The sequence below is a fragment of the Myxocyprinus asiaticus genome, chromosome 13, assembly GCF_019703515.2.
Source record: "Myxocyprinus asiaticus isolate MX2 ecotype Aquarium Trade chromosome 13, UBuf_Myxa_2, whole genome shotgun sequence".
In the NCBI taxonomy this organism is placed as follows: domain Eukaryota; kingdom Metazoa; phylum Chordata; class Actinopteri; order Cypriniformes; family Catostomidae; genus Myxocyprinus; species Myxocyprinus asiaticus.
The window spans coordinates 1,661,858-1,674,391 of NC_059356.1; the positions used below are offsets into that span (position 1 = coordinate 1,661,858).

A 12,534-nucleotide genomic window follows, 5' to 3' on the forward strand; every position below is an offset into this window, starting at 1 on the left:
AAACCGATTCACTAAAATGATTTGGACTTCCCAAATGTAAAACAGTATTAAATGGTGTTTAGCTTTGTGTTAATGTTAATGTTACTTACAAATGAAAGTGCTATCCCATGTCAAGTTTTAATTTGGATAATCTGAAGTCTTTATCTAGGATGCCAAAAGTTTTTTTTTTTTTTTTATCCAGAACTCCGTAAGATACATGTGGAATATTCCTCTCATGATGATATATGCAGTTTCACTTTACTGACACAATGGAAAAACCTGTTGTGTGTAACTGATATGCAAGGGGAACAAAAACAGCTAAAAAAAAAAAATCCACTGTTACAGGGACAGGAATACGTTTGAATAAAAAATAATGCAAAATTCAGTGTAATGAATTTAAAAAAAAAAAAAAAGCCTTTGTTATTTTTATAATACATCAATGAAAATGAAGTGTTAAAAGTTCATTTGGGATTCTGTGTAAATGGCAGTTAGCAAGCTACACTTACTAAAACTACTAAAAGACAATTGATATCAGTGTGTTAGACTCTTGTGAGCAATTACTCAATATCAAGTAACCTATTGTTGTTACCTATAATACAAGTGAATCTCATTTCAGTAAAAATAGACATTATTTGCTTATAAAAATGTCCAAGTCAAAAGACAAAATCAGTAATCTGAAAGGATGTTGGGGGGCATAATCATGTCTTGCATACCCTCCTTAGAACAGTTCATGGCACCCGTGTTTACGTTATCATACAAAGCAAAAGCACAACAACACTGGGGCTTGGTGAATTGTCATGTAGATATGTTTTGTCATAATTCAGTAGATACAGCCAGGGGTGTCGGACCACAGGTAATGTTGGACCTGACTAACAGGAGCCCTCACTGGAGGAGGGCCCATGGAAAAATAAAAGGCGGAACGTTTATTCTGTGACCATGCGCTGCACGGACCACTATCTGTGTTGCACGCCGTCCACGCGTTTACATTTGCGATTCCTGCTCACTTGGTATGGCAAACTTTGATGGGAGAAATACCCCCACCCCTGCAGTCAGGGGTTCTGAGGTTTCAGGCCAGGTAAGCCTGGTGTGTGCACATGTTATGTCTCCTGTGTTTTCTGGTTGTACAGAGACTGTTCCACCTCTAAAAAACTAAATTGTGCCCAAAACAAAAAAATATTTCCAAAATGGCTAATGTGAGTGGGGTGGCCAATGGGGTCCATGGTGGCCACAGCCACCCCTGGCCACCCCCTAGCTCCACTAGTGTTAAAGCAGCCTAAAAAGCGTCACTACAGAATCTCACAATAACTACATTCAGCAGAAGATGCTACATATGACTCATGACAGGATCACGACTAGCTCATGGGAACACAAATCTCACCCATGGTAACTAAAAATAAACCACTGTCATAACATAAAACAACATTATTTACATTAAATGAAACTTGAATCATTACTATAATCCCCAATTACGTTTAAATGTTAATTAACAACACCCCTAAACAGTCCCCAAAACCTGCACAGACCTACTTCATTGATTATGTGAACACAACAGCCAATAGCAAGTCCCCAAGCAAAACCCACAACAGACATTACAATATTTTTTCCATGTGGTTCAGTTTCACTTTCCTGACATAATTAATAACCTGTGTTGTTTGTCACTGATTTGCAAGGAAACAATTAGCTAAATAATTCCACAGTTAAATTTAAATAAAAATAATGCAAAATTAAGTTGCTTGGCTTTTAAGAATTTGTTTTTATAAATAATTTGATAAGTTATAAATATTATAATTAGTTTAATAATTTATTTTGGACCCTACATGTCTTAGTAAGTTATAAATTGCTAAAACTACTGGAGAGCAGAAAAGCCTCAGGATAGACTGAACAATCTGGCACCCTTTTCATTTCAGAGATCTTATGGTGACTTTGCCAACTTGTAAATTATAAATGTATAATAAAAATGTATGCATTTTGTTTTTTTTCACTAATTTATTGCTTGATTCAAATAATGTTTGTGTTTGAAAAAAAATTTGAGAGTTACTTATAAATAATATAGCACGGTTAAATATCCATCTAAAACCATTTATACAGTATATAACCCCCACCACAAACCCAAATTATTTTGGGGGCCCTAAAATAGATCTGTGTCCGGGGCCCAACATTTGGTGCTACACTCCGGATACAGCATCAGAAATGGGGCTTGTACAAGACTTTCTCTTCTGTGCTTGTCGACCTCCACGTGTAGGCTATGTATATATACACACTGTAGAATTATTATTTAGAGTTACTGTATTTTATATTTTAATTGGAAAAATAAAACCCGACTTTTGAGCTCTACAGATGCCTTCTTTACCATGCAAGGGTGAATTACCCACGTCAATACCAAAAAACAATAAGACAAAGCTGCAAAGTAATAGTACGCACAGAGCCTGTGGTCACATGAGCTGTGCAAGACATTCGGCAATTACACCATCTAAAAAAGCAGAGAAAACTTTCCACTGCATTTGAAACACACTCAAGGATACACACAAACTGCTATTGCTGTGCAAACCACTGTGATGAGCAAACAAGCTCAAACTCATTTGGCTCTTCCAAGCCTCTTTGAGAACATCATGACATATATAGACATGTCAGGTTTCTTTGCATAAAGTGACACTTTATGCAAAGAAAACAGAAGAATATGATCAGCATGATAGTAGTTCTAGTAGACTAAAACGGTGTCAAGCATCATGGTGTTACCTGTACAGTAAGTCGTTGACTCTGAACTGGGTCTCGATGACTCCAGCGGTCCTCACTCGCACTCTCAGCACATCCTTTTCAGTCGGGATGTAGTTTGGGCCGATGATACGACTTATATTCTCAAAGAAACTAGATGTGTACAAGAGGAAACTACTGATCAAAACATACTGACATTTATTATATTCTCATTTCTCAGACAGACAGAACAAAATGCCTATACATTTTTCTACAATAATTGTTAATTAGAATATAAAGGCAATTAAAAAAAAAAATATTAAAGAATCTAATCTCCTGCAACAGTCATAGCACTTGAAAATGGAGCACAACAGTCTGATTTCAGAAGTAAAAACCCCATTCATTTTCTCCATAGGCAAACTGATTTGTAAACCTTTAAAGACAGACCTACCATGAGCTCTGGTGTTGTTAATCAGTGGTATATGCTTTAGGTGAACCCATCAATTCCCATTATTTCAATTTTATTAATGCGTTTAAATGGTGGAAATCCAGGTGAAAAACTACACCACCCATGATCCTACAGAGGTCTCACTACATACTTAAACTACTTATACATTTGCAAATATCTAAATATTCTGCAATAAAATTAAGATATATTGATTCTATGCTTATAAATCAACAACTTTAAAATCAATATTTTTTTATCTTCCCATTGTTTTTGATTTGGTTATGTCATCCTTAATGCTTCCTGGGATTTTAATTTATTTCCTCAAGAAAGACAGCAAGTTGTGATTCACTTCTGAGCTGGTTGGTTTGGTCCATGACTTGGAACTCTATGAATTCCCTGTGGAGAAAATGAATGGTAAAAAAAAACCCACGTACTTCTGGCACAAAGACGGCTGAAAAAGTTAACAGACACTGTTGCACTCCATTCACAAACAATACCCTTTCACATTGTCATGAACATCTCTACATTTTATTATATGACAAAAAAAAAAAAAAAAAAAAAAAAAGAATTTTTATAAAATTACTAAATACTTTTAGACTTAAGAAATAAAATGAGAAAAACTCCAACATTGTCAATCAAGCATCTTTTCATACAGGAAGATTGTTTACCCTATCAGAATAAAAGACTAATCCGAACACACACACACACACAAAAGAAACTCCTGCGTTATATCGAACAACCCTGAGATGAACCACGAAGAGTGAGATAATTGCATCTGATGACTCTCAAACTGGTGCATTTCTAGTGCAACAGAGAGGTCTGAATGACTGTATTGCATCATTTTTACCCAAGGACAAACATCATATAACACTCTTCACATCCACAATCATTCTGACTACCACAATAGTCACAATGAATGACCTCAAAAATATTGAAGAATTTTTAATGCAATGAATAAGCCAAAAGACATAATACATGCAAAACAGAGGGAAAAGGGGAAACAGATGTAGAGAACGATGTGAAGCAGGGGACAAGGTGTCTTTTAGAGAATCTCAATGGGGTAAAACCGTATCAAGGAGCTCTGATGCATGACAAGGAAATAACTGCGCATGGACAGACGTGACAATTTCACTGGAAATTAAAGAACAAGGCCATTCTTTTTGTGAGATTTGGCTGGACACCAAGGAACATAATTACTCAAATTGACTAATAATTATACATACATATATTTCAAGCTATTTCAAGTAAAATGTGGAAACTGTCCTTTGGTGTTAATGACGACATCATAAACTGATCAGTTTGTCTCTTCGTGGTAGGTAACCCCCCTCCCAATAATCAAAACAATTACAACCCCCCCAATGTTCAAGACAAATCTACACTCTTGTGTAAATGTAAACATTATCATATCAACTAAAGGACTGAAGTCTGTCAGGCAAAACATGAGCTCATTGATATCAGTTCAGTCGATCAGTTTCACCTAATTTCGTGAAGTTCTGAGTTTTTGTTTAGGAATTATGGGCTTATTTGTACACTTGACCACGGCCATTTTCTAAATGACACTGTTATAGCTACCCAAAGGGTAAAGTTCAACATTTTGTTTTTGATAATCATTGACCTAGAGAGTCCAGAGAATTGTACTGCACTGGTTTTATTGAGGTTGAGCGAAAAACTTAGGACTAGTTCACAAAAAGTAATTTTTTTGCATAATGTATCATAACAAATGATATGAATTCTAGCTGCGTCCCAATTCAGAGGCTGCATCCTTCAAAGGTTGCATTCGAAGGCCGATTGCGTCACTGCTGCGTGACAAAGGCTGTCCCAATTCGAAGGCTCCTTCAAATGCAGCCTCCAAATGAGTCCTTTGTTTCCCGTGAAATTAAGGATACTGGATCCTTCGCGGCCTTGCCTACCCCAGAATTCATTGTGCGGCAGTGATGACAGGATTTGAGAGAAACTGCCAAATTACACTTTTAAACATAAGTATTGGGTTTCAACTTACTCAAATATCTAATGATACAAATGTAAAAAAAAAAAAAACTTTAAAGTGGTTCAAATGTTGACATATCTTACCAAGATGCGATTATATATAGTTTATACTCTGTTATATACAGAAATGGACCATGGTGAAAATATGTAGACAGTTTGTGAACCTTGTTTTGTTTTCAGACAGTTTAATATAATTTTCAAAAAAGTCCAGTACAAACTTCAGTCACTCGGCAGCTGTCACAGTTGTAAGGCGACAAGAACAGTCCTCCGTAGGCTGGACTGTCCCAATTAACAATGCTCAGTCCGACCTTCACGGCCTTCGAAGGCGTGGCCTTTGAAGTTAGAGCCCTTCAACGGATGCAGCCTTTGAATTGGGACACAGTCATTGTGTGTGAAACACCACGTGATTGCAGAGGCATAAATCTCATGCCATCCATTCGCCGATTTCTTTCAAATTTCTCACAGACCTCTAGGGCGAAGAATCGAACAGGCCCACTGAGTTTTGTGCCGATCGACCTCCGGTAACCTTGTCTAATAGGTGCTCAAACTTCATTGGCCGATGGCGTATCTCAAAAAACATGGCCGCCAATGTCCTCATAGACAGTCATGGCACCTTGGACAAAGACACTGCATGCGGATTTTCAACTCAATCAGACTAACGGTTGCGTAGTTAGAGCTGTTTTCATGTTTCTTTCCTGTTATAGCGCCACCAAGTGGCCAAACTCCACGGTTTTCTTACTGTGACCTCAGATTGAGCTCATACACGTGTACCGAGTTTGGTGAAAATCTCATTTCATTCAGGCGTTATAGCCGTTTTAGTAAAAATGGCCCACCCTTTTCGAACGTTTTGACACCCCTTAGCGACCCCAAGTCGAAATTTAAACATTTTTTTGATAATTATTGATAATCAGACTCCAGAGTATATTTCTGCACTGGTTTGGTTCCGATCGGGCGAAAAACCTAGAACTAGTTTGTAAAAGTAGGTTTTTAACATTATCTGAAATATTTACCAAAAGGTTTGACAGACACCAATGCTTCTTGAGGCAAAGTTGTTTAGAATGAAAAGATCTATCAGGTGATATATATTACTTGTGTTTTTTCACAACACTGCATTATATACAACCATTAACACCTACAAAAATCGTGATAGCACCACCTAGTGGCCGATTTTTTAAAAAACTTTGCACAACCCTCTCAGACCGAGTCAAATAGGTCCACCAAGTTTCGTTCCGATCGGTCATTGTTAACCTTGTGTAATAGCTGCTGAAATTTGATTGGCCAATGATGACAATGATGGCAGCTGAGACAAAGTCAATAGGATTAACGGTTTCATAGTTACAGCCAATTTCATGTTTTTTGGTATTATAGCGCCACCATGTGGCAAAACCGCAACAACTTTTCTGACCAAAGATTGACCTCTTACATAAGCATGCCAAGTTTGGTGAAGATATCACATTACCTTCAAGAGTTACAGCCATTTACGTAAAATTGGCCACTCCTTCCGATGTTTTCGCATACCGTAGCTAGCTCGAGTCGAAAGTTCAAACTTTTTTTGATAACTTTTGATATTGGGACTCCATAGAATTGTTTGGTCCCGATCGGACAAAAAACCTAGGACTAGTTTGCAAAAGTAGGTTTTATGAATAATCTAAGATGGAGGAAAATTTTAGTCTATGACAAACGGTCTAGGTGTTATGAGCAGTTATGTGTTTTTGATCGCTGTAGCGCCCCCTATTGACCGATTTGGCCGAGTCAGTGTTTATGAGTAGCGAGCAATACTACTAAATATAGGCTACTATTGATTACAAAATGAATAGAGACTATAAAAATGAATATTCTCTCTAAGTTTATTTTCCTTTCAAAATCTACCAGTTAGTATATCAAAAAGTGTTTAGACAATGAAATAAACTACTTTGTAAAAATATATGGGATAACAGGAAACCTAGAATTAGTCTTAAAATTCCTAAGTTGTCAAAAAGGCTTGGAGAACTAGAATTCCCAGATTTAATAAATTATTATAAAGCTGCCCAAATTCAACCTATTTTGATTTGAACGAATGAAGAATCGAAAGTGAAAGAGGAAGATGAAAATTTATCAAATGGGGGAACCTATTAGTATATCCTTGTTCCTACCCAAAGCAACACATTTAAATCAATATTTGAAGTCAGAATATTTGATTTTACATACACCTTAGCCAAATACATTTAAACTCAGTTTTTCACAATTCCTGACATTTATTCATAGAAAACATTCCCTGTCTTAGGTCAGTTAGGATCACTACTTTATTTTAAGAATGTGAAATGTCAGAATAATAGTAGAGAGAATGATTTATTTCAACTTTTATTTCTTTCTTCACATTCCCAGTGGGTCAGAAGTTTACATACACTTTGTTAGCATTGCCTTTAAATTGTTTAATTTGGGTCAAACATTTTGGGTAGCCTTCCACAAGCTTCTCACATTAAGTTGCTGGAATTTTGGCCCATTCCTCCAGACAGAACTGGTGTAACGGTGTCAGGTTTGTAGGCCTCCTTGCTCACACATGCTTTTTCAGTTCTGCTCACACATTTTCTATCAGACTGAGGTCACGGCTTTGTGATGGCCACTCCAATACCTTGATGTTGCTGTCCTTAGGCCATTTTGCCACAACTTTGGTGGTATGCTTGGGGTCATTGTCCATTTGGACGACACATTTGCGACCGAGCTTTAACATCCTGGCTGATGTCTTGAGATGTTGCTTCAATATAGCCACATAATTTTCCTTCCTCGTGATGCCATCTATTTTGTGAAATGCACCAGTCCCTCCTGCAGCAAATCACCCCCACAACATGATGCTGCCACCCCCATGCTTCACAGTTGGGATGGTGTTCTTCGGCTCGCAATCCTCACCCTTTTTCCTCCAAACATAACGATGGTCATTATGGCCAAAAAGTTCCATTTTTGTTTCATCAGACCAGAGGAAATTTCTCCAAAAAGTAAGATCTTTCTCTCCATGTGCACTTGCAAACTATAGTCTGGCTTTTTTTATGGTGGTTTTGGAGCATTGGCTTCTTCCTTGCTGAGGAGCCTTTCAGGTTATGTTGATATAGGACTTGTTTTACTGTGGATATAGATACTTGTCTACCGGTTTCCTCCAGCATCTTCACAGGGTCCTTTGCTGTTGTTCTGGGATTGATTTGCATTTTTCACACCAAACTACGTTCATCTCATATGATGGCTGCATGGTCCCATGGTGTTTATACTTGCATACTATTGTTTGTACAGATGAACGTGGTACCTTCAGGAATTTGGAAATTGCTCCCAAGGATGAACCAGACATTTGGAGGTCCACAATTTTCTGAGGTCTTGGCTGATTTCTTTTGATTTTCCAATGATGTCAAGCAAAGAGGCACTGAGTTTGAAGGTAGGCCTTAAAATACATCCACAGGTACACCTCCAGTTCAGTACAACTCCTATCAGAAACTAATTGGCTAATTGTCTAAAGGCACAGTTAACTGGGTGTATGTAAACTTCTGACCCACTGGAATTGTGATATAGTCAATTAAAAGTGAAACAATCTGTCTGTAAACAATTGCTGTAAAAATTACTCATGTCATGCACAAAGTAGATGTCCTAAATGACTTGCCAAAACTATAGTTTGCCAATATGAAATCTGTGGAGTGGTTAAAAAATTAGTTTTAAATGACTACCTGCACTTATTTTCTGTGTCGAAACTTGGCATGCCAGGGACATCGGGCGACGCAATGCAAAGAAAGTGCAGCGTTTATATCGAGTTCATGCTGAAGAGCCACTAAGAAGTCAGTTTTTAATAATTTTCTCTCTCATAAATGCAGGGGCATAGATTCCGGGGGGGGGTGGGGGGGGGGGGGGTACCTATAACAGAAATCAAAAAGGAAAATGCATCCATTAATAAATTATATAATTGATACATGTAATACAACTATTCCAATAAAAATGTTAGGAATTTTACAACTGCACTTGAACAAGATATACAGGAATAAAATTATATGTAGGTGGAAGGATGAATTAAAAATAAAAATTAGTCAGCAAGATGTGGAAGAAATATCATATAATACATTCCATACTAAGTCCAGTGTTTGGAGGGAACATGCTTTAAAGATACAAATGAGATTTTGTATAACACCTATTATTCAAAGTAAATACAATAGTATGGTAAAAGGGATTGGAGAAATTGTGGAGTAAAAAAAAAAAGAAAAAACTCATTACAATAAAATTCTATGAGTGCTTTAAATTGACAACTTATTGGAATGAAGTGATTAGACAGGTTTTAACTGACAGAAATACATCCAGAAAACCTTATTTTGGGTAAAATGCCATTGTCCTTAAGAAATAAAACTGAACAAAATAAATTGTAATCAGAATAGCAGTTTTGAAACAGATTACAAAAAAATTGGCTTAAACCAGAACCCCCACAACTTCAAAGATGGAGAGAAATGATTTCGGAAATATACCAAATGGAGAAAGTAACATTTAAAATTAATAAAAGTCTGGAATGAGAACAAATTAAATTTGCTTAAAAATATTACTTAATTTCGATAGATTATTTCCTTCAGATTCTTGATTTTTGAACAGAATGAGTTAAAATATGAGGTATGATGTCCTCATTTAATATATATATAAAGTGATGCCTTAACGTTCCCCTTTATTTGAAATAAAATGAATGAATTACACGTTATTTATAGAATATGTTGTGAATGGTTATTTGATATGGTTATTCAAAACAAGTGTTTATTTTTTTTTATTTCTCTTTCTTGATTTATAGTTTGTACATTGTCTTTAGTAAAAAAAAAAAAATTACAAAAAAAGGCTATTATTGATCAGTTAAAAAGTCTGCACATGGAATACTGTATGAAAACTTATTGCATATAAATTAAGACGTATTTGTTAGCAAAATTGAAAAAAAAATCAATTACATTTTAAAGAAAATACAACACTATCTGCTGAAAATCTACATTTAGATTCTCACATAAATAATTTATCATGAAGAGTATATTTTGTGGGTTTCTAAGATTTTAGTCGTAAAGTGTGCTTTAAGAGACACGGGGGAGTGACTTGATTGCCTCAGAGATGTCTCACAGCTGATTGGCTCTGCATCTGTTAGCGATCTGCAATCCAGAACGAAACCTGCTAAGGAGCAGGTTAGCCGTGTAGCGTAAATTACTATGCCGATAAACACTAAAAGCAGACCAACTTTCATGGTACCTAAAACCTGAGGTTGAGGCAAACTAAACTAAAACTTACCTGGCTAGCCACCGAAACCGGTTTCATGGAACAGGCCTCTGGTCGGAGGCTTCAATAAATATTCTGTATACATGTAGGGTTATGTTTCAACTAAGTTTAATGGTGCAATGCTAAAATATTTAGTCATGTGTGATTTGTAAATTAGTGCCCGTTTTCGCTGTATCTAGTAACTTACACACGGCTGGTGCTACCAGCCCCAGGACCCAAGAAGGGATAAAGAGTGACATCCATTCAAAAATGAGCATCAATATGCCCTACACCCTCTCTCTACTCGCACAAAGACATGTATCACTACCACTTCATTTTGAATCCAAAAGTTACCTTGATACTGTAACAGCAGAAAAATGTATGTTCAAAATGTCCCAGGTGCTCTTTTCTACACACGAATAAAAGCATATTGACCCCAGCTGTCAAATACTAAAAGCACCAGCTAGATGTAAAAATATTGGCAAAATCCTGGCTAACCGATTAAGTTATGACATCTCTTATACATATAGATCAGGTGGGGCCGTAACTCTTCTGATAACATTCGGCGTCTCATCAATATCATGTGGTCAGTGGCGAATGATCAGTCTCCGGTCGCTGCCATCTCACTTGACGGCAAGAAGGCGTTTGATATGGTAGAATGGGATTATCTTTTTAAGATTTTGGGAATATATGGGTTCGGGAATACTTTTTTTGGATGGCTTAAGTTACTTTATAGACATCCGGTAGTGGCAGTACAAACAAATGGATTAATTTCAGATTATTTTACTCTGGATAGGGGCACCCGGCAGGGTTGCCCTCTTTCCCCTTTATTGTTCTGTCTTGCCCTGGAACCATTAGCAGCCGTGATAAGAACAGAAGATGATTTTCCAGATGTGGTGGCGGGAGGTGTGGCGCATAAGCTTTTGCTTTACGCAGATTATATTTCATTATTCGTCTCTGACCCCACTAGATCTATACCTTGCCTCCACAGAATTATTCATTCCTTTTCCAAGTTCTCAGGATACAGAGTCAGTTGGTCTAATTCCGAAGCTTTGGCTCTGATAGTGTACTGCCCTATAATGGCTTTTCAGTCGGGCGCCTTCTAGAAGCCCAAACAGGGTATTAAATATTTGGGCATTTTATTCCCAGCAAGTGTGTGTGATTTAGTTAAAGTTACGGCCCATGTTTTTTTGGTGCTGTGCTGAGATCCAGGGGTTTTGGATGAAGTTCAGAGTGTTTTGTGTGTGTGTGTGTGTGTGTGTGTGTGTGTGTGTGTGTGTGAAGTGTTGGTCACTTGGATTTAGTTTTGCCCCAGACTCTGCGTTTTAGGCGATGGGTAGGCCATCGATATGGGGAACAAAAACAAAGAACTGACAAGTGTGATGGTTGCCAGACAGATTGTTTTGAGGGGGTGGAAGTCAGCTGAAGCACCCCCATTTCAGGAGTGGAGCGCGGAGATGGGGAGGGTGGCAGCATATGAGGAGATAATATTTAGTAGATTGGGTAATTTGGATTTGTTTTTTGGGAAGTGGGGCAAGTGATTGGCGTTCTTGGAGGGTTCTCGGGGAGAGGTAGCGGAGAGTGAGGTTTAGCTGTGGATGTGTGTGATTATTATATCTATTATTTAAATTTCTTTATCATTTCTTTATTTCTGTGTGAATATGTTCATGTGACCACGGGAGTGCTTGTTGGGGGTTGGGGATGGGGAGGGGTAGTGGTGGGGATTAAATGTTGATTCCGTGTGTGTGTGTGTATAATATATATTTTGTTTGTGTCTCCTGTGGAATCAATAAAAATGTTAAAAATCACACACACACACAAAAAAAGCATCATATGTTGATGACTTTCACCACTATAGAAGTTTTCCCCACAACAGTTTACTTCAGCGTTCCAACCTCAGAAATTTAGAAAAGGGTCCATGACTGCCATTTGTGAACTTGCATGTGATAAAAGCTGATATATCTGAACCTATGTACATGCCAATCATGAAGTCCTTCTGCTCAAGACTCACCCATGCACACAAAAACACCACATGGCGACACTGTCATTTTGCCCACTTTATACACACCACCTCTGTTGGGCAAGAAAATTATTTTTAAGAGGCGGAAATGACGGCATCACGTCAGTGTCATGTAGTAATTTCCTGGAAGCGGTGTTGTTCTAAAGAAACCACAGCCCCATAATACAGTACACACACACACACA

The 12,534-nt window shown here is 37.4% G+C and overlaps 1 protein-coding gene across 2 annotated transcripts in view; it reads right to left on the reverse strand.

Moving 5' to 3' along the window:
* The window catches only part of LOC127450397 (guanine nucleotide-binding protein G(o) subunit alpha-like), a 31,185-nt gene that overhangs the window by 14,836 nt on the left and 3,815 nt on the right, over positions 1–12,534 (reverse strand). For both annotated transcript variants that reach the window (XM_051714484.1, XM_051714483.1), the window contains one exon: positions 2,716–2,844. In XM_051714484.1, the coding sequence (XP_051570444.1) occupies positions 2,716–2,844 (129 nt within the window). The remainder of the gene's footprint in view (positions 1–2,715; positions 2,845–12,534) is intronic.